This window comes from Alosa alosa, chromosome 20 (genome assembly GCF_017589495.1).
Source record: "Alosa alosa isolate M-15738 ecotype Scorff River chromosome 20, AALO_Geno_1.1, whole genome shotgun sequence".
In the NCBI taxonomy this organism is placed as follows: Eukaryota; Metazoa; Chordata; class Actinopteri; order Clupeiformes; family Clupeidae; genus Alosa; species Alosa alosa.
The window spans coordinates 14207467-14229452 of NC_063208.1; the positions used below are offsets into that span (position 1 = coordinate 14207467).

General features: G+C 41.7%; 2 protein-coding genes across 4 annotated transcripts; one reads left to right on the forward strand and one right to left on the reverse strand.

Moving 5' to 3' along the window:
• The first annotated feature begins 582 nt into the window (after positions 1-582).
• On the forward strand, positions 583-5895 carry LOC125285027 (G1/S-specific cyclin-E2-like). Its single transcript, XM_048229217.1, has 12 exons — positions 583-638; positions 1525-1578; positions 1712-1781; positions 1880-1927; positions 2226-2323; positions 2482-2617; positions 3065-3211; positions 3629-3724; positions 4011-4145; positions 4448-4559; positions 5120-5277; positions 5539-5895. Exons 2-12 carry the CDS (start codon positions 1565-1567, stop codon positions 5623-5625), a joined length of 1101 nt encoding a protein of 366 aa, XP_048085174.1. The 5' UTR covers positions 583-638; positions 1525-1564; the 3' UTR covers positions 5626-5895.
• Positions 5896-6230: 335 nt separating this feature from the next.
• On the reverse strand, positions 6231-21817 carry ints8 (integrator complex subunit 8). 3 transcript variants are annotated; one of them, XM_048229207.1, is made up of 28 exons: positions 21314-21817; positions 20807-20954; positions 20484-20658; positions 20055-20195; positions 19798-19869; positions 19641-19692; positions 19234-19416; positions 18703-18810; positions 18118-18273; positions 17859-17959; positions 17544-17685; positions 17253-17323; positions 16726-16922; positions 16216-16346; positions 14927-15037; positions 14214-14418; positions 12977-13096; positions 11809-11995; positions 11359-11392; positions 10870-10929; positions 10025-10086; positions 9353-9471; positions 8973-9076; positions 8731-8781; positions 8483-8556; positions 8142-8206; positions 7501-7544; positions 6231-6435 (listed from the first exon to the last, which is right to left on the reverse strand). In XM_048229207.1, exons 2-28 carry the CDS (start codon positions 20934-20936, stop codon positions 6319-6321), a joined length of 3012 nt encoding a protein of 1003 aa, XP_048085164.1. In that variant the 5' UTR covers positions 20937-20954; positions 21314-21817; the 3' UTR covers positions 6231-6318. The 3 variants fall into 3 exon arrangements, with proteins under 3 accessions (XP_048085164.1, XP_048085163.1, XP_048085162.1); XM_048229206.1 differs by lacking the exon at positions 21314-21817 and adding an exon at positions 21113-21199 and having other exon boundaries at positions 16747-16922; XM_048229205.1 differs by lacking the exon at positions 21314-21817 and adding an exon at positions 21113-21199.
• Between the last annotated feature and the right edge of the window lie 169 nt (positions 21818-21986).

The window sequence follows — 21986 nt, forward strand, 5'->3', positions numbered from 1 at the left end:
ATTATTTCCAAAACGCATAACATGCCAGTAGGAGATAGCATACGAATGGAATGATTGACCACGTGTGGAGCAGTAGTTGCTACCTCTAGAATCTTTGGTTGCCACTATGTAGCGTTTGTTTACGTTCTGCTAAAACGCACGTGGCCGATGTGTGTGCTGCTCCTATTGGCTGATACACAGAGAAAACTCCTCCCAGTTGAGGAAATGCAACAGGACTGTCGAGAGAAAACTTTGTCGGGGACCGGGTTGATATTTATTATCAAAAGATATCGTATACATTATCAGAAACACACGCTTACTTATTTGATTGCCAGGACATTATATTCAAGTTCGAAGCGACGTGCTTTAAATTCAACCGGGAAATAATCAAATACATTTAAATCAACAATTCAGTTGCTATAGTGTTTTTTGTCAGAATCGGGTGCTTTGAATGAAGAAAACACACATTTCTGTCCTCAGACATCTCAAAATAAGTGTCATATTTGTAAATAATCTACCATTGCAAAAACGCTGCGGCGGAATCCCAGAAATTTAAAAATTGATCTCAGAATGCACACATGCGCATTGGCAACTGTGTTACGATATAAGTTCTTGGCGCCGGCGCGAGCTTGGACACATTCATTCTGCAGAACTACCGGGTAAGAGACTGGCTTATGTCCTGGCTTGGTGTAGTTTATAAGCAGTCTTTATATTTGATATGTGTGACCTGTTATCATTGACCAGTTATTACTTAACTTTCCATTTTTATGCATTTGTAGTGCACACATATCTGACGTCTAAATAATTTGGAACATATAATCAACCCAAGACTGGTAGCAAAATGGCTAGGTAGCATTGGGATTGGTCGTTTCAGATGGTGTGATAAACTTCTCGTTTATGAAAAGATCGATTGCTATACATCCATAACAGACCAATTCGCATTTTCCCATGTGTATTTGGAGAACTTGGAACATTACTGTATGGACTTGGCGCGTTAACTTTGCAAAATTACGCTAATCTTTTGGAGGGAGAAGTCAGCATGTGTAATAACTACATTCAGTGAGCTATGTCCACAACAATTTACCAGTAATATCTTAAGTTATGCCATTAATCACTCAGAATGAGTATTTTATAATATTGATGCAGCGGAGAGACAACAATACTTACATAATAAATATTTGCATTTCTATGTCGTCGACCGAGCTAAGCTTTACTTACAGTTCGACTTCCAGTGACCGCTCTTGAAAAATTGGCGCGTGTGTGGATTCTCTAACAAAAAAATCGAAGCTTTGCATATTGCTACATGCACCAAAGTAGGGATAGTTTTAGTGTGCAAAGTCAACTCTTTGGATATTGACTGTTATTTTGCACCGTCTAATTGTCGAATATGTATACATTTGTCATTTGTACAGTAGGCTTGTAGAACAGGAAACTAGCTAAATCACCCCATTGTTGAAAGCGAAGGTGGACAAGAAAAAAACATCGCCTTATGTTTAAGTTAGCTAGTTTGTGCAATGACCGTATTCTTCTGCTTTAATATTTCAGGAACCTCAAATTCGGCAACCTTAATTATTTGTAAGCAGAAATGACAAGACGAAGGTAAGCTTGATTGCTGCGCTGACATGTTAAAGTTTACGTTAGCTGTTGAGAAGTTGCAGGCCTGACGTTGTGCCTGATCTGACGCATGTGGTTAGTCCAATTAAATATATATTACCCTTGTTCTGTGTTGTAGTGGTCGCCTCCAATCCAAATCCGAAAGTGTAACGCCACAGTCAAGGAAAATGACCAGAATGAGAAGAGAGGTTTGTATCCATTCAGACGTTGAAAATTTAGGTTATGCAATTTTGGTGTGCTATCTTTTTGTTACAATGGGATTAATTGAAATGTGCTTATTTTACAGCAAGGTTACAAAAAGAAAACCTCAAAGAGACAAAGTGGTGATGTACAGGTAAATATTCCCAAAATCTACATGTTGCCAAATGATATTAGAGCCAATACCCATGGGCAGCCATTTTGATCTCTCGGCCACTGTCCAATGTCGTGACCCATGAGTATTTGTTGACTAGAATTTACCTACCATCATACATGTATGCATGATATAATTGTGCTGCACTGTAGCCTTGTTGCCTGCTACAAATGTTATGGTTTAATTAAAGTACACCTTTGCTAAGTGGCATGGCCCAAAAGACCATAAGTAAACGGCTTCCATTGTACCATGATATATTTCTAATTGTAACCCATTTCAGAATCAGCGGGCTGAAGAGGAGTCATGCAGTGATTCCCCAATGATTGGGATTGAAACCTTAAATGAAATTGTGCTACCCTCACCTCTTCCTACTCTTAGGTTGGTCCATGTAATTACTTCATACACATGGCTATGCAATGTGTGCAGTGTGCAATTTGAAGTAAAGCTCAAGGTGTATATATTTTTAGACTGTGTGTGTTTGTGTGTGCCAAATGAAACAGGTTTGCATGTAGTTTAAAACCTCTCCCTCCTTTCAGCTGGGGCTGCTCAGAAGATGTGTGGGTGAAGATGTTGAGTAAAGACCTGAAGTACCAGCACAACAAGAGCCTCACTGAGCGCCACCCCAGTATACTGCCCAAGATGAGGGCCGTCCTGCTTGACTGGCTTATGGAGGTTTGTAGGCAGAGGAAGCAGAAGACTATTCACCACATACCATAGTCACAAGCCATGAGCAGTGGAGTGGAAAACAATCTCAGATTAGTCAGAAATATTTAAGATATCAGACCAATTTGATCAAAGCCATGATTGAAGCCATCAGACATTTTGATTTCCTCAATTCAATCTGTTTTCTACCAGTGTTCATTTGTGTAGCACTATTAACAAGTGACATTAACTCAATGTGCTTTACGGAGCTCAGCCTTCTCCTGGTTATGGAGATCTTGGAGCACAGTTACTCTTCTCAGTACGTGTGCAACATTCTGGGCAGGTTACTCACATTTAAATGAAGCTGAAGAGCTAGCACTGTTTGGGGAACTCTGACTTTAAGATGGTAGTTTGGAGCATGTCTATTTAGCCCAATTGGTATGGTATTCACTGCTCTCTATTTTTCTAAATGTCCAGGTTTGTGAAGCGTATATGCTCCATCGACAGACCTTCTACCTTGCACAGGACTTCTTTGATCGGTATATGCTGACCCAGGAAGGAGTTGACAAGAATCGCCTCCAGCTCACAGGCATAACGGCTCTTTTCATTGCCTGTAAAATAGAGGTAGATATACAGAGATGGATGGATAGATAAATAAATACTCTTATGTAACCATTGCTCAGATGGCTACAGTTTAAAATGGGAGTGGTGCTATTGCAAATGTGCTGTCAGTGTAATGTGCTATAAGAAGTAATTTAATTGCTTGCCCTTGCCATTCTTGTTCCTCTTTACTTGTGGTGCAAGGCTCATAGGCTGGCAAAAGATCTATAGAACAAGCATAGCATATACTATTAGACACCTTTTTTAAAGTACCAGACTTCAACAGAGTTTCTCAGTAGCTATATCATGTTGCTCAGTTTTTCCCATTAGCATTGAAGGTCCACAATAGCAATAACAGTGGAGGTCCACTTGTGTGTGCACAGACGCGTGCACGCGGACACACACACCATTGTTTAATATTGAACTCTTTTGAATTTTCAGGAAATTAACCCGCCAAAGCTTCTGGAATTGGCCTACGTCACAGATGGGGCTTGTTTTGAGGAGGAAATCCTTCATATGGAGCTCATTATGTTGAAGGTAAGGTTCTTTCATCAAATAGACTCCAATGCTATAAGAACTGCAGGTCAGGCCTCTAGTAATATTGTCACTTTTAGTCACTTAAAGTACTTGGTGGCCTGTGACTGGTTTTTAATTGTGTATACCCTTAGACACCAGATTGTTCTTTTAAAACTAGATGAACGCTTCTTTTTTGATGCACTCTGATTCAGAAATCTGTAATTGGTTGGTTCTGATTAAATTGGATCGCTTATGTGCATGTCTGTTTGTATACATTTTGAACTTTGGTGAACTCTCCTTAAAACAGGCCTTAAACTGGGACCTGTGTCCTGAAACGGTGATCTCCTGGATGAAGCTCTACCTCCAGATGGCATCTCTGTATGACCAAACCAACCTCCTTGTTCCGCAGTTCTCCACGGAAACATACTTAAAGGTCACACAGGTAGAGAACACGGACACATTTTTGTGTATAAAAGCATACTGAATGGCTCTGAAACCCAGACCTCACTATGTCGAGATATAGCCTAGCGGCAAAGAACGTGTATGAATGAATGTGTAAGAATTAGAACCTTTTGGTGAACCAGTAAAACCAGTCGTGCCTTTCTCCTGAGCACTTTTTTCCCCCTCCACTACATATTGAGCTACACATTATTTGTCCGTTAAAAATGATTCTCTCCTTCTGCAAAATTGGAGTCAAAACTTGTGTGTTTCTACGCAGAGTAGTAATAATCTTCTGTTATTCAGCTCTTGGACTTGTGCATCCTTGATGTGAACGCTCTGGACTTTCCGTATGGACTGCTTGCTGCTGCTGCTCTGTGTCACTTTACTCCTGTAGAGGTCGTCCAGAGGGTCTCTGGTAAGGACCCTAGTTATGCCTGTTGTGTTATAAGAAGATGCTAGTTGTAGTTATTGCTTAAGGTCTGAGAGAGGTTTATGTCTACCCACTTGACATAACATTTCTCCACCATAACATTATGCACATTTTAAAATGCTAAGTAGCTTCACTTTACTTAACTTAAGTCTAGCATGAAGCAAATCTTTCTACATTACTCATGTAGAGTTTCCAGCTGGTCTGTATTACTAGTGTAGCAACTTATACTTACAGATGTGGTAGAGGTTCCTGTGGTGTGTGTGTGCACATGCATGTGCGTGTTTGTCTTTGCAATGTGTATTCCCAGACTCTGCGACTGTGCCCGACATGCATCTTGGGTTCTCACGGTCTTGGAAGTCATGGGAAAAAAATATTTATTTTTGATTGAGCAAAAATATCAAGTAATTGCTTGTAATTAGCAAGCACATGGGGACAACTAGGATTGGCCAAGAAAGTGCTGCACATATATTCCGACAAGGCAACAGAAGTTGCCCAAGTTCTGTGAGTAATGCTGGGTTTAATTAAAGTACCAACTCTATGCTCAGGCCTCACCTGGGATAAGCTGCTCCCATGTGTGGATTGGATGGCCCCGTTCGTGGAGACAGTGGTTGGATACGCAAATGTTCCACTTAAACAGTTTGAGAGGGTTCCTGAGGACGACTGGCATAACATCCAGACACACGGCAGCTACCTGAACAAGCTGGTGAGTCTTGATTAAGCAGTTTTGATCACCCCATTTTTAAATGTGCTATAAAAACAAAGTGACTTGGCTGTAAAACACTACTTCTGCAGCGCCACGTTCCCCATTCTCAATGTTCTCCCACATGTATCATAGCAACTCTATAGCTATCAATTAAAATAGTCACATTAGCAAAACCGTGTGTGTGTGTGTGTGTGTGTGTGTCTTCTGTATAGCTTCTGTATTGGACTGTGACTGAGTGCTCCCTGTGATGTGTATTTTCAGGATGAGGCCCAGCAGAGACAATTTGAGAGCTCGTTTGTTCCCCTCACCCCACCCGGCAGCTCTGAGAAAACCGCCTCGTCATCTTGAGACCAGACACATGCCATGCCTGCTGGGAAACGCAGTTCTTCTGTGACCAAAATGGGATTTCTTCCCCAAAAATTTCTGGAACCACTTGTTTGGAGAAGACCTAAAAATGTTGCTTCATTCGATGGAAATCAGTTGTATTTTTATTTTATTATTGTGTGTGGCATATATAAATTCATCTTTTGTTTTCTCCATTGGGATGGAAAACTGATGCATTATGTGAAACAGGTGTTTTCTACCTTGTAGTGCTCAAATATGAGCATAATATCATTATTTATTGTGACTCATCCCATAGTAGTTCCAATATGTGGTTTCAGCACTTGCTGGCTGTCTTAAAAGTGATTTTTTTTTTTTTTTTAATTTTTTGTTTTGTATATCACAAGAGAAGTTGGCTATATTTTTGTACATATTGTATTAAACAGTGTAAATGTTGGATAGTCATGAACTATATTGAAGTGCAAATAGCAATTAATTTAACTTAGCTTGAAATCCTTGAGCACCCCATTTCTCTTTTAATATGTCAAGACGTAATCAGCTCTGGGACAGCTTCAATTTGTAATGTGTAAATATGTAAAAATGTTCATAGAATTGTGGACTTGATTGCTGTATTTATAAAAAAAAATTGTTTATTCTCATGCCCAAATGAGAAATAAAAAAAAAAATGGCACTAATGTACAAGACAGGTGTGTTTTTGAGCTAGAAGTAGAGCTTGGCCATGGCCTGGAGGAATTTCTTCTTTCTCTTCTGGCCGGCGAGCTGCAGCACATCCTCGGGGTTGCTGGCATTGAGCTCAGTCTGGCCAATTGCTTTGATCTGTCGGAGTGGGGGAATCACATGCACACACACAGCCCTTATTGATGGTGTAGCACTGCAAATAAGAATGTATTGGCCTGTATCTAAACGTATTGTATTTAAGCGTTTCACTTCAAGGCCAGAACATGATACAATTTCATGTCTTTACTAAACCATTTCTAAAGTAAATTACAGACAAAGAAAAGGTCACACCTGTCTTGGCAGTGATATAAAAAAGGTGTTACCCTCATTGTTCATGTTAACAGTCCAGAAAACATACTTTTCAGAGTTTAAATCAAATGAGTTGTTGACCAGTTTTTTCTTTTAATATATATGCACTACCGGTCAAAAGTTTGTGGTCACTTAGATATTTCCATTCCACTCAATTATAGACGGACTACCAGCTGACATCCGTTGCATTGTTTTTTAACCAGGGCAGCAGTTTTCAGATGACATTGTGCTACCGTAACAATTGTAAAAGGGTTCTCGACTCTTGTAGAAAGAAATATCATTTTAAAAGGCTAACTGAGAAAACATTGGAGAGCCCTTTTGCAATTATGTAAGCACATCATGTAATCTGAAAACTGCTGCCCTGATTAAAAAAATGCAACTGATCTATAATGGAGTGGGATGAAACATTTTTTAGTGACCCCAAACTTTTAACTGGTAGTGTATATATAGAGAGGCCATCAAAAGGTTACTGAGCTTCATGTTTAACAGAATATGGGAGCAATCAAAACCACAGGATTGCAATTTGAGGGTATGGTGGTAAACACGAGTGTGTGAAACTGTGTGCTGGGAGAGCTCACTCTCACTCAACACCATGGGCCATGTGAGTCATTCAGCAGTTTGATGGTGTTTTATGCCCCCAACGTTGTCTTCCAGGCAGCGCTGCCACCATCGACTTAAAGGCCCCTAACCCGAACCCTAACCTTAACCCATGCCTAACCATAGCGCCTTCCAGGCAGCGCTGCCTTGAAGAGAACATTGGGGCCATAAAACACCAAGAAACCATTCAGCAGTTGGAGGCACTGCATCACATGGAAAAACTTATATATAAGATATAAAACGAAGAGGTGTACTTACAGCTACTTGTCTTTTGTCTGTCTCACCCCTCTTATGATGGATATCTATGCAGTCTGGTTAAGGAGGAAGACATTCTTTGGGATCACCAAAAATACTAAGCAGTGTTGGCTCTTGTTGTCTGTTCACATACAATCTCTTCATCAGGAGGCTTTCTATGAAAAAATTTTTCAACAAGTGACCATCAAAGGTCAATACAATTTCCTGCAGTTCAAACAAGGATTGCTCAGTGGGCGATCAGAACTGAGACTGATGGATCGAATTACAATTATTAAATTCAATCCATACCTCTATAGTACGTCTATAGATCCATATTAGGAAAACAGGAAATAAAATGGCTCCGCCCATTCAAAATGGCTGCAACATTATTCGGCAATTTCTCACTTTCATAGGACAGCTAATTGTCATTCAATGCTAGAAAGGTCACAGAAGCAAGTTTCTGTAGTTACTTGAGAACTTAACATCAACACTTGCAGAGACTTGGGGCAGGAAGTTTGCATTTTGTTTCATGGTGATCAAAGCCTCAGTTTGAACTAGTCAGATTCATCCGTCTTCATTACCCTCAACCTTTGGTCCTGAGTGGTCTACTTAGCTGGGCTAAATTGGATTTCCCTGCAAAACTATGCCTTTGAGCAGAAGGATACGTGTGAGATACTCCAGAATGGTCACATCCCAGATGTAGTCGTAGTACGAGTCCATTCCGTCATGACTGAATGACAGGGGAGGAAAAGGAGTACATTGTTAAAGAAGAAAAGTGTGTGAAGTGTTGTGTGACACTTGATTGACACTAAAGGTGTCACACAGAAACACATAGAAACTCATTTGAAAAGCAAGACAAACTTTAAAAGATTGAAATATAAGGCCCAGTAACAAAGAAGAGAGTTCCTGCTCCCGTCTGATTGACTGCTACCCTAAACCCCAGCGTTAAGTGGTATCTCATAGTCCTTATGTAAGTGGCAGTGTATGAAGGGGTGAAGGTCTGTACCCGCTCTGCTCCTGCAGCGCTTTAAACGCCGTCATGTAGTCGACCTCCCTCAGGAACTGGCATAGAACAGCCACCTGGCGACAGAACAGGACAGGACAGGACAGGAGAGGAGAGGAAAAGGAGAGATCAGACGAGGCAAAAACATTTCAAACACAAGGAGAGGAGTACAAACAGAAGCTTAACTAACTAATGTATTTAACTTAAGTTCCTGACAGGGAAAAAAGGAGGAATGTGGTGTATGAGCTTGCCTGAGTGTGGCAGTTTAACAGAGAACAACACTTGATCATTCTCTTCAGGACCTACAAACAAACATACATGGGAAGTACATCAATATTTGTCAGAATGGTAACAGATTTACCTAGGCACTTCTAGGACAAACAGAAAGACTTATTTGATTTACTTTTTTTAGTCAAATCCACCTGTAAATCCAACAGGCATTTTTCATTCAATATTTAACTGAACCCCTGAGCTCTGCTAGTATGACGTGTACCTGATCAGTGTAGACGTCAGGAGGAACGGCCTTCGTGAAGAAGTCTGAAGACACGGCCCCAGCCTGCAGGTAGTAATGCATGGCAGCTGAATACTGGCCTGTAACTACAGAGAGAAAGCAAACAAACAAATATGACCAATTACTCACTCAGTTAGACAGCCTGCAAATTCATCTTGCTTAGTTTCCAAGGAAACCTTTGTTATTCTGCAAACTGTCAAAAGAAAGACAGAACAGAACTTTCAGCAAGACTTGTGAGGTGTGAGCAATTTAGTTTGCCCAGCACTAAGTACAAATGTATGTATGTGTGCGTGTGTGTGTGTGTGTGTGTGTGTGTGTGTGTGCGCATGTATGTATGGGTATTGTGGTGCTCCAGAACTTGCCGAAGTAGATATCTGCTTGCGTGATGAGCCAAGATTGGTTGTTGGGGTTGAGGGTCAGGGCATAGGTCACCAGTTCCTTAACAGTCACAGCCACCGCCTCCACGTCAACTGCCTGCATGCTGGAGCCACATACACACACGCACATATATATACACAAATGACCTTCATTGCACCATCCTCTTCTTCAAACCTGACATGACCATCACTGCCCTAACCTGCCGTTTTACTTGCAGTTTCATCACACTAATCACCACACTATTACATCTGTCAGATGGTAATGCGACGTGATTCTAAAATCAATAATCATAATCTACACTTTCACAACATTGATTTATTATAAATGTGTCATCCTCTTACACAACAATATGGGCTGAGGGCTATTTTCGGGACATGAAGAACTCATACATATAGTCATAGTTTTCTTTCTAGCTTGTGTCTGTACAAGAAGTGTTGAGTGTGAAATATGCATTATTTAACTTGCCCTTGTCGGTGTTTCCTAACCGTGCTGCAGCTCATACATACAGTATATCAATAAACTCTTCTTGTCCGTAATTGTGTGTGTCAGAAGTAACAGAAGTGTCAAGTTTGTTGTGGTGTGTATTATGTAAACTGTTTGCTAACAGTGCTGGTGGACTGGTGTGTGTGTACAGACGGCCGGACCATATGACTCACTTAGCCAGTGTGGACGGCCAGATGGACAGATGCTCAGCTGTCACCTCATTAACAATATCATCCTGGGGGGCACAGCGAGCGAGAGAGAGAGAGAGAGAGAGAGAGAGAAAGGGTAGAGGAAAAACATGGGGGGCCGAGACAGACAAATTGGCGGGAGTGAGGGAGGAAGTGAGAGAAAGAGAGAAAGAGAGAGAGAAGGGAGAGGAAGAGAGCAAAGTCAGTCAACTGAACTGTCCAAAAACTATTCTGCTCAGTCACAGCAGGAATGCAAATTTTGGCAAAATATATACGGCCGCTTACCAACTGTCACTAGTTCATGATTAACTGTTTCCTTATAAGCCAAACAATCAAGATCCACATTAAAGAATTAAAAATTCGACATCTATGGTCAATAAAGCTGCTTTGAGGATAAAACAATAAAATAAATCAGCCTAAACAGCCTAAAATATCCCAAGAGTAAATATTCCCTCATGTTTAACACTGGTCACAGCTCATTCTAACTCATATTTTACGACTTGTATGAACAAAATAAAATCACGGTCATAACTTTGCCTTGTTTGCAGAGTGTGTATATATTTGATGTGAACATGTCTGAAGTACTACTGAAACTTGGATCGTGCCATCCTCTCATTGGCAATGGTCCAAATCAGAGCTCCACTGAACAGCACTCATGTCGTCAGTCAACCACGGAAAGATTTAATTTAACTACTCTACAGTATTAGTATCACAACTCCAGTGACACAAGTTAATGCATGTTTACCCCTTTCAAGCATTTATATGGCATTCATAGTATTTCACATTTTTCACTGAAAAACACACAAACACACACACACACACACACTTACCCGTACTAGGCTGTGCAGTCTGACAAACAGCGAGATGAGGGTGGTCAGAACTAAGGGTTCCTGGTGGGATCAAATCAAGTCATCTGTTGAATTAGGCTTGTCATATCACATAATGCAATTACAGGGATTAACATGACTAAAACCACATTACAACTCAATTAAACTTTTAGACACTAAATCTCACATATCCATTAATCTTTTTAAAAAAAATCACAGCAGACATTTGTAGGGAAACATTTATGATTAAAGATTGAAATGTTTGGACTCTACTTTGCACATTTTGGTCATAACTATCGGTAAGCATATACCGCACTATGGCCTGTATTTAGAATTGATTTAGACTTATTTAGAGTTTCTCCAGGCTATTTACGGCTTGAGATTATTTTACTCAATTTATATTTTTATAGTTTATTTACAACATCATGGCTTTTATTTAGAGTTTATTCACAGTTTGTTGTCTGTTGGAGAGGAATAATGATGGCAACTCACCCTCAGCTTCTTGATGAAGGTGATGAATCTATTCCTGAATAAACCACAACAGATGGCAAGAATTACAACAAAAAAGACAACCTAATCTGGTTTAAAACACAACAAACAGTTCAAATCGTATTTAAAAGACAATGTCTGATAGATGTCTGATAGACTTGCTATGCCTACAGTGTGGCACTAATAACTCCTGGGTTTAACCAGGCAGGATATGTAGATCGATTGCCCTCTCCCTAAACAAGATGCCCATAGTAAACTTCTATGGGCCACGAGTCACAAAGCCTTGATAGATGCCCCCATGGTATGATGATATGATTACTGTGGGCATGTTGCCCAGATAGTCATTGGGGTACCTCCATGGTATACGCGGACTGTGTGTCCAGAGGGACCTGACCCATGCACCTGGGAGCTGACTCAGGTGACCTGCTCCCTGGGAGCGCGCGCAGTCCTCACCTGGGCATGATGCCGAGCGTGTACTCGCGGTGCTTGATGAGGCTGAGGCGTCCGTCGCTGGCGCGCTTGTGCTGCGTGGACACGCTGCAGACGAGCACCACCAGCTCCCACAGCTCCTTCGCCGTCCGCCGGCTCTCCTTCGGCCCCGGCAGCTCCTTACAGGTGGACGCCAGCAGCTGACCCAGCTACGCACGGGAGAGGTCAGAGGGGAGACAGGAGAGAGAGAGAGAGAGAGAGAGAGAGAGAGAGAGAGAGAGAGAGGAAAAAAAAAAGAGACAAGACAGAAAGAGTGAGCAAAAGAAAGCGAAAGAAAAATAAAAGGTAAAAAGAAGACAGAGGAAAAGAAAGTGAGCAAAAGAAAAAATAAAGTGAAAGGAAAGAGAAAGAAAGAAAAAGAAAGAAAGATAGAAAGAAAGCAAATGTAAACAAGTCTGTCGTCTATGATCAGACCGAGACTAATAAAATGCCCCTGCATGTCTCCTATGCCTGTTGCTGTGAATATCATACACACGTTATTAACCAGTTTAAAGCAGCTTTGGGTGCCATACATGTTGTTCACAAGCTAAAAGCCGCTTTAAACATGTTGTAATCTTTTAAAATTCTAAAATCATGCCCATAAAGTTGGCTGAGTTGGGGGAAGGGTGGGGATGCTTAAACAAAGAAAGATGACCAAAAAGAGAGATATTAACAAATTAAAAAAGACAGAGCGTTATAAAGACAAAAAGGCCTAATTAAGACCCAGATTAGTGTAGATGACCAAAAAGAGAGATGTTAACAAATTAAAAAAGACAGAGCGTTATAAAGACAAAAAGGCCTAATTAAGACCCAGATTAGTGTAGATGACCAAAAAGAGAGATGTTAACAAATTAAAAAAGACAGAGCGTTATAAAGACAAAAAGGCCTAATTAAGACCCAGATTAGTGTAGATGACCATATGCCCAAACTGGCCATCCATCTCCTTAATCAGGGCCATATGCTGCTCAACTATTAAAATAGGAAAATGAATACAGGATTTTTTCATCATTATCTATACAGCTTTGTGTGTGTGTGTGTGTGTGTGTGTGTGCCGTCTGTACCTTAATGCAGGGACTGTAGTACAACAGAGCTGCAGTGTGTGGTAACAGCTGTGTGTGTGTGTGTGTGTGTGTGTGTGTGTGTGTGTGTGTGTTGATGTAGGGGTTATTCTGCACCAGTGCTGAGGGCACCTGCAGTGTGAGGTACTCGTTCTCCCTCCAGTTTAGCATGAAGGCCACACACTCCTCCCCCACTATCTGACGCAGAGGGAGGTCTGGGAAACAGAGGCAACACAGATGCATTCAAGCTTCAGTTAACAAAGACAAAACCCTACAAATCCCATCAAACAATTCTATCAATGGTGAAAGACAACAGCCCCTTATTAACAAACTGGGGTGATGAAGTTTAGATTACTTTAATCCTACCTTTCTTAGTTATTATATGAAATACCTGCTGTAATTGTGTGTTTGTGTGTGTGTGTGTGTGTGTGTGTGTGTGTGATACATACATACATACATACATACATACATATACATACATATGTACTCTACTGATGAAATAAAAGCTGACACACAATTATGGTTTTACTACCATTGTACCAAAGCCCAATCACAGCAATTTCATCTCCCTCCTCCTGAGCCCACACACTGATCCTATGACCCATCAGATCACAGTCAAGAACATGGCCCCATTCCAGCTCTCGTCTGCATGCGAGACAGAGCTGATATGTATCTGGCCAGTTTGGACAAACAAAGCTGATTTTATTCTAATCAGATTTGGACCACTTTCATATGGTGTCGCAGACCGGATGCAAACCTAATCTGCTAAAATGAGACACCAGTGAAAATGCTCAAGTCGGAAATTATTTGGAATTGCTTTTTTTTTTTTTTTATCTCTTCTTAAATACCAATAATTCAAGGCATGTGCATATGTTACGATCATACTGTAACCATCCACAGCACGACACCTGTGGATACCACATGTGACCCAAAATACACACGGCCTAAGTCATTTTAGACAGTGGGGTAGGGGTAGTTACATTAATAGAAATAACCATCACACTGACCATAGAGCCACCCATTGCAAGTTTCAGACTAAACTGAGTGTGCATATACATGCTCGTCCACGCTCAGCACACATGGCAAGTGTGACAGGACTGGAGGCATGTTGCCGGTACAACAACAGTAAAAAAATAAATAAATACAAATCTGGTTTTACAACATCTAATACATTTGGGCCTAATTCCTTCAGAATGTAAGCATGTATGACGCCATGTTGTCCCTGTATCATTGTGCAGTTCCATCCAATGTGTGTGTGTGTGTGTGTGTAAGTGAGTGAGTGAGTGAGAGAGACAGAAATAGAGTCTGTTTGTGTGTGTGTGTGTGTCTTACCGTGTATCCTCATTTCCAGGTATCCCCTGACGCGGCTGACCAGGTCGGGCGTGGGCTTGTCGGTGGAGCCCTGGGCGGCAGCCGCCTCGTGGGCGCGCACCTCCAGCAGCAGCATCTCGTTCAGCATCACCTGCCGGAGCTTCGGGGAGAACTCTGTCACCAGCTCCAGGCATGCTGAGAACAGCTGCCGCGCATGGCCAAAGTCCTGAGGAGAAAAACCACAGTAAGGACTGCCCTCAGTCAAGAGATAATGCCTTTTATTGATGTTATTTACTCTTTATTTGGATCCCCATTAGCTTTCAAAAGTGGTCGCTAATCTTCCTGGGGTCCACAGTGGAAAATTTAATTCAGGTAAAAACATACACTATGAAATAAAAATATTACATTTGGAGCTACACAAGAGACAAAAGACACTTTTTGTGAAGAGTGACAAGACTTTTGACCGTGTCAGTTTGACAGTATTAACTTCCCGCAGCATTTCCGCACACATTTTGTGTTGAATTTGGGGAAACCAATTGTTGTTTCAGTTGTGTTGAGCTATTGAAATGGTCATTTCTCAAACAAACTCAAAAAGTGTGTGTATTTTGCTTAAACCAACATTTCTAAGGGGTGCCAATACTTTTGTCAGTGACTATATATTAATAACAATAACATTTTCTTCAGGGAGGAGTAGTGTGCCCCTCTCCCCCACATCATATCAAAGTACCACTGACCTTTAAAGTGATGCAGTGGAGTCCTTTAGCCATGAGGATGTACACCAGGTCACGGGTCAGGTTGTCTTTGATGGCCAGGATCACGTTGATGTAGTCTACAGGGACTTCCCACTGGATCAAGGAGAAACAAACAAACAAACAAACAAACAAACAAACAAACAAACAAGCAAGCATTAAAGCTGAGTGAAAGACCACAGCAAAGCAGCAGCTAAGCATTGACCCTAACCTTTCCCTAAAGACCACATCATAGGAACAGCTGAGAGCAGAATTCTAAATTCTAGGCCAGTACAAAAATGCACCAATGATAACTAGACCAACAAAAAAAAAAAAACATTCGAAAAACTCGGACAGTGTGTACTGTCAAAAGCCGAGGTTTCGTGTTTCTCATCTGTGTGGTTTCACACCCACAACTGGGCCAAACGCCATTACAATACTGTGCAAATGTTTTAGCCATGTTTGAAACACTGCTGTAAAGTGAGCATGCTTCCAAAATGACATGAATAGTTTTTACTTATCAACCAAAGTGCATACAAAAGAATGTTTGAAAATCTACATACCGTATACAGACACCCTAATGCAGAAGACAAATGCTTAAAATCTTCATACAGTTCAATACATGTGATGTATAGATTTCAGGCTGTACATTGTATAGCTGTAAAGGCAGACGGTACAAAGTGCCACAAAGTAAGTGATTTCAGGGACTCGACTGGCTCTGTATACAGGTGTATTAAAGGAAGTGATTGATAGTATATATTAAAGCACAAGGCTGAAAGTATATTCGGCTTATCAAGGGACTTGACTGGCTCTGTTAGCTAGCATGCTAGCACATGTCTGGCACCCTGACCTTCCACTTGATCCTCATGGTTGGCTCTGTATATATTAAGACACGTGGCTGACTGTATTAAACAATGATTACTATATGTTAAAGGCGCTCTAAGCGATGCTTCTAACGCCACTTCTGTTGACTTTCAAACAAAACAGAGAGCTAGCTCGCTACTTCCTCCCCCTCCCTCCCGTGCAATTGAAACTCTCCTAAACACGCATCTTGTCGGTGATTTGCTGGAACAGTTTGTTATGCTTTTATGGGCAAGGTTTGCCCAAGTTGTTTTGTGGCCGTTTTTGGAGCCTGGGTTGTCCACAAAGATAACGTTTTTTACAGTGTATTCAGGACACAGGCAGCTAGCAGATGGTGAGGTGATGTTTGTTGTAAGTGACAAAAAATGTATTATATTTGTAATAATGTAATAATGTATTATATATATTAGTCTAGGACATGTTCGTCTCCTGACCTTGCTGCTGACCCTCCAGAATGGCCGCTCTGCCAGGCCGTGCAGCTCGATGAGGATCTGGCGGATCCGCCGCGGGTCCAGAGAGAGAACCAGCTGCTGCTCCAGCTGACCGATGCTCACATTGGCAGACGCTGGAACAAGGAGCGCATGATCATGCATTTTTAGTGGGTTACTGTGTATGTGTGCTTTTATACTGTGTAAACAACAACCTTTGACTGAGCTACAATTTCTTTTCTTAAATACAGTGCTATCTAACGACTCTTTCTTACTCATTATTTAAAAAAAGAAAAGAAAAAAAACATTGGGAGGAGACAGAATCAAACAATTTATCATTATTATCAGGATAGAGACCCATGATGAAATCAACACTCAACTGGTTTGTCCCAAACCAAAACACAATGACACATGGGAATAGAAATATCTTAGATAGAACAGCGAATAGAACAGCTTTCCTAATTCTCAATTCTTTACTGACCCATGCAGTGTGTCGACACCCCTGGAGGAACGCACCTGAGGTAGAGCTGGTCGTACCTGGGATGTCATAGAAGGAGGGCAGGGGTTTGGCGCTGAGGTTGACGGTGGATGACCGTTTCCTGAGGTGCTCGAGAAGAGCCTTCTTCTCCTCGTCCGGCAGCAGCTCCATGAAGACGCGGTGGGATGAGACCATGTAGGCCAGAGGCACTTCTTCCAGTCCCTCGCACAGGTTCCTGGGGAACACCACACACACACACACACACACACGTTTCAGAGAAACTAAAGCAAACTTGGATAATACAAGCAGTCTTTTGTATTCAGTCAGAGTCAGAGTGTGAATTCTGAGACTGTCATAATATTGGGTGTGAAAGACACATCAAATCACATCACATCACATCACATCACATCACATCACAGACATACAACTTTACATGACAAAACAAACAAACCAATGACCAAAAAAAAACACTACCTCAATGAAAAACACCAAAAACTAGAAAGTTAGGCTCTGTGTCCGAGAGCATGAACACCGAAGGTGTCATCTAAAAAGTAGTACTTCTTACTTGAGGAAAATGCCCATATTTCTCTTGGCAGCATCAGACACACGATCTTTCTCCAGTGACCTGCTGCATACCTGCAACCACCATAAAGTGATTAGCAAAAGCCACCGTGAATAAATAAGGAAAGGCAAACAATCAACACATGACAAGCAAATCAAGCTATCTATCTATTCACTAATTCGTGAATGCATACATAAATCTTTTTTTTTCATTGTGGATAGCTGGATGAACAGGGCAGTATAATAGGTAACGTGTTGACGTCTCAGCGTGACCTTTACCCAGGTTGTGACTGACCTCTAGGAGGAAGCTGATTGTTCGTTTACTGGGCTTGAGCAGAAGCTGCTGGTAGCTCACACTCAGCACCTGACCCTCCAGAGCGTCCCGCACCGCGTTACACACACACAGCTTATGACACACCTCGTCCAGCGTCCGGTCTCTACACACCAGAAACAAACACACACACACACAACAGACAAAAATGTTAGCAGCTGCCGTTTAACTTCAATAGCACATCTAGGACCTATTATGTAGAATATTCATTCATTCAATCACTCATCTCTACACAGACTTGGGAGCCAAGAGGGATAACAGGTGGTTTCTCATTCTCACCCAAGCTGCACTTTGTGTTGGAACTCAAGCAGAACTGAATGTCTGAAGCTGTTTGGCAAGCTGAGCTGAATGTTGTCCTTCATAAAGGCCTCCACCAGGGCCTATACACAGGAGAGGGGTAGGTTGTGGGGGTGTTAGGCAGAGGGAGATTTAAAAAATGGAATTAGACTCCATGACTCCACTAACAAAAGCCATCCGTAAAAAAAGCCAATTGTAAGAATATCAGAGGATAACCCTCTCCCCACAAACACACACACACCTGGTGGTTGTGTGAGCGGATGAAGCTGTTGATCTGGCCGTAGGGGGTCAGCTGTGTGTCTGAGGGGTCAGAAGCCCCGGTCAGGGCCCTGCAGGCGCTCCAGTAGCCGGCCAGCCGCTTCTCGTCCAGGTGGCAGTGCAGCGCCCCAGAGTCCATCTGCCACACAGAGCACACACGCACGCACACAAACACACACACACACACACACACACACACGCACACACACACACACACACACACACACACACACACACACACACACACACACACACACACAAGTAGGCATGGTGGAGCAGCGGCCTTGGTGTGGCTTTGGATAAAAGCCTCTGCTTAGAACCAGTCAGCTTTAATTTCAACTTCAACCAAATACACTACATCTGTTTGTGAACAATGTCATTAAAGTTAACCAGTCACTTCATGTTCATGGATAGTCAGACATGCTTCAGAGTTACTATTAACTTTTAGAAGTAAGAAAATAAAATTCTAGAGGAATTCCATCACAAGGATTCCTCATGAGAAGGACAGCTGTATGTGATGACAAATTTCATGAGTTTGAACACTGAACATAGACACATGCTCCTGTACCTTTGCGTGGAGTTCCTTGGCTCTCCTGAAGTGCTCCCTGGCCTTCTCATAGGCAGATGGGTCAGAGCCGCCTTGCTGGAAGTATATTGCCCCTAGATCATAATGTACCTGTACAATACACCAGAACCAGATCAGACCTCAGCCAACACCATTTGACCAAGAACACACATCTCGATCTACATCAGTCGATAAAGTACATGTCACTCAAATGCATCCCGCCTTTAAATATCAAATGCATACAAAAAATTTTACTGGGAAATATGGGTATGTATGTATCTGGGTGTGTTTTAAAAATATATATATACCGGCATTCAGTTGCATCTATATAGTGCCAGTAACAACTGAACTCATCTCAAGCTGCTTAACAGAGCCCAGAGCCTGAACACCCCAGATCAAGCATTAATATGAAGGCCCATTTCCACATTCACACCTCCACAATAGGCATACAGCTCTTCAACAGAGCTCTATGCACTTGGCAATGCTTTAAGCCTTGCAGACAGGTCCAACTAGCATAACAGGTAAGCACCTCACCTGGCAGTGGAGCTCGTCGGCACTGATGCACAGGCCTGCGGTGGAGGATTCGGTCTCTCCGTTGGCTGTGGACGGGTCAGCAGCCAATAGGTCTAGTGTGCGGACAGTGTGGAGGTAGAAGTCCTTCTTAATGGCCAGAACCCCCTCCAGCACCATTATGGAGTCTGAGGCCTGCTCCTTCAGCTGAGGAGAGACAAGGTGCACTACTATTATCTTCGTCCAAACAGATCAAGGGTTTTCCAACGACATCTCTTAACAGAATGTTACAGACAATGTCACCAACACCTGAAACATTTCAACATATGAAATAACTCCCCAGTTGTCAAAAGTATGTGCATATTGTAATGTCACAACTCATTTTAAAGTCCTCTCTCTTATCAAAACAAAGGACTTCCAAACTCACTCACCACATTCAAAATATTTTCGGTCAACTCCTTTTCCTGCTGCACCAGATTCATCCTGGAAATTAAAATAGAAATTAATATCAGTCAGTTGTACAACACTCTATTGTACAAAGATTCTTTATAACACAAAAGGCCTGACAGGAGGAATTGGCAAACCCACATGTTCATCTGATGTGGTCCTGGTTTTGTCTGTTTCTCAGGAAAGCTGCTTAGCACAATCGTTCGAATAGCCCTTTAAAACCCACGAGAAAATGCATTATTTCCAAGTAAGGGAACACGGAGGGAACACATGATAAGACAGTACTCATTCTCTTCACTGGCCACTGTGAGTATATTATCTACTAAATAAAGGAATGAGAGTAAATTTCCACAATGCACTTTGACAGAAACATTAAGCCGCCATTGGCCTGTGTTTACCAGCGGTTGTATATGATGACAGCCATGGCTGTGGTGGGAGGTAGAGAGGACAGATCCAGGTCCACATGCTTGACACCGGGAGGAACTTTGCTGACACACAGGAGTTCATTCAGCAGCATGTTTAGAACAGGAATGGTCAGCCTGTAGCCCACAGAATTAAGATTTAAGATTAAAGATCTTAAGATTTAAGGTATGATTATGTTTTTGCTCCTGTAGCAGTCCACAACTCCATAGTCAAGTGTCAAAAGAGTCTTTTTGTGTAAACCAGCTTATTCGCTTATTGTTATGTACAACTCTAATGTATGGAGTTGCCATTATAAGAGTCATAGTCATGTACTTTCATTGTTTCCCCCAGTCTCAGGTTACAATGAATGAATATAACAACTTTGTTATTGTTGTTAGTCAGGTCAGGTAGGTAATGAATCTCACCCCTTTTCCAGTACATCCAGGTCCCATTTCAGATGAGCAGAAACTTTCAGGGCCAAAACCTTTAGGGTCCGGTTCCTGCGATTATCTATTGGTGGTTGCACCTGGTTTTGTTCATTCACAGATGGCTTGGAAGCCTGCTCTAAAAACTGAATAACAAGCGTCACCGGTGACGGGTCTGAGAAAATCAAAGGCAAAGAGAAAAGGGGGAAAACAAAGGGAAGCAGAAGTTTATTATACAGATACATTCTATGAATATACATAAGACAAATCACCATCATGGTATGTGCACACTGAAAAGTGTAGATATTTTGAGCGGTCAAAACCTGGGTTGGGTTTTTGTAAATGTTTCTCCAACAATTCCACGTCCAAAATGAACTCGAACCAGGAGGTCTGCGGTGGCGTGGAGGGTCTGCTGCCAGTAACCGCCTCCCGGTCTGCGGCCTCGGCACTCATCTTCTTGACGTGTTTAAGCTATTACAAACACATGGTTTTTAAAAAGCAGTTTCTTTGCATGGCACATACTGATAGACAGTGTACTTGGCAAACAACAGCTTGCTATTTGGCGATGACCAACTGAGTTCATTCATTCATGATGAATTTTCAATTGATTCAGACTAAAAGGAACTTACGCTCATTTTTGAGACAGTATGAAGTAGATAAACCAACAATGGTGTTTTTCAGATTGCAGACACTATAAGCAGTTACGTGCACGTACCACCTCTCAAACTGAAATGAAGAGTAAGCTTGCAAAGTTTGCTAGCTATCTATATAGCCACTGGTTGGCTAGCGATGCTACCCAGCTTCTTAATCAGAAATAATTTGTTGCTTACCGTTTAAATAATTTCACCGCAAGTAGATTAATGTATGTGTCCTTCTTTAATGCAGGTATAACAGATACAGTGTGTTGCACAATAAACAGTTTTATTTAAGACATTGCTTTTTTCAATCGCACAGCTTTCCAACTTGCATCTTTATTGCAGAAAATATTCCTCTGTATACTACTACATCCGGGTCATGGGTTTGAAAACAACCTTCATGCGTAAATTTTGCGCATTTTTGCTTCCAATGAATGGTCTCAGTCCACTGTCTACGGGCCCCACTAGTGGGGAACAGAGTCATGACAGGTGGGGCCCGACCTATGGGCCCGACAAACAAGTGGAAATTTGTCTTTTTGTGTCTTCATCTTTATTAATGCCTTTCTTCTTTGACAAGGAATATCATACATTCAAAACAAAATAGCCACACAAATCAGGCCTATTTAAATCAGACCCTGGGGACCGAGACTGGCAATGAGGAACCAAAATGCAGAAATAATACTTTAATGTTAGGCTCATTTAGCTGGGGTGATTAGAGTCAGGTAGGGCTTGAAAATTCCCCACCTCCAAAGTGGGCAATGATGTAAAAAGTTAGAGTACCACTGGATTATATGATTTAAGAACAGGCAGAGTACAAACAAATGTTGGACTCGATGTTGCTTTATTGTGTTATCATGTGTATGATTCT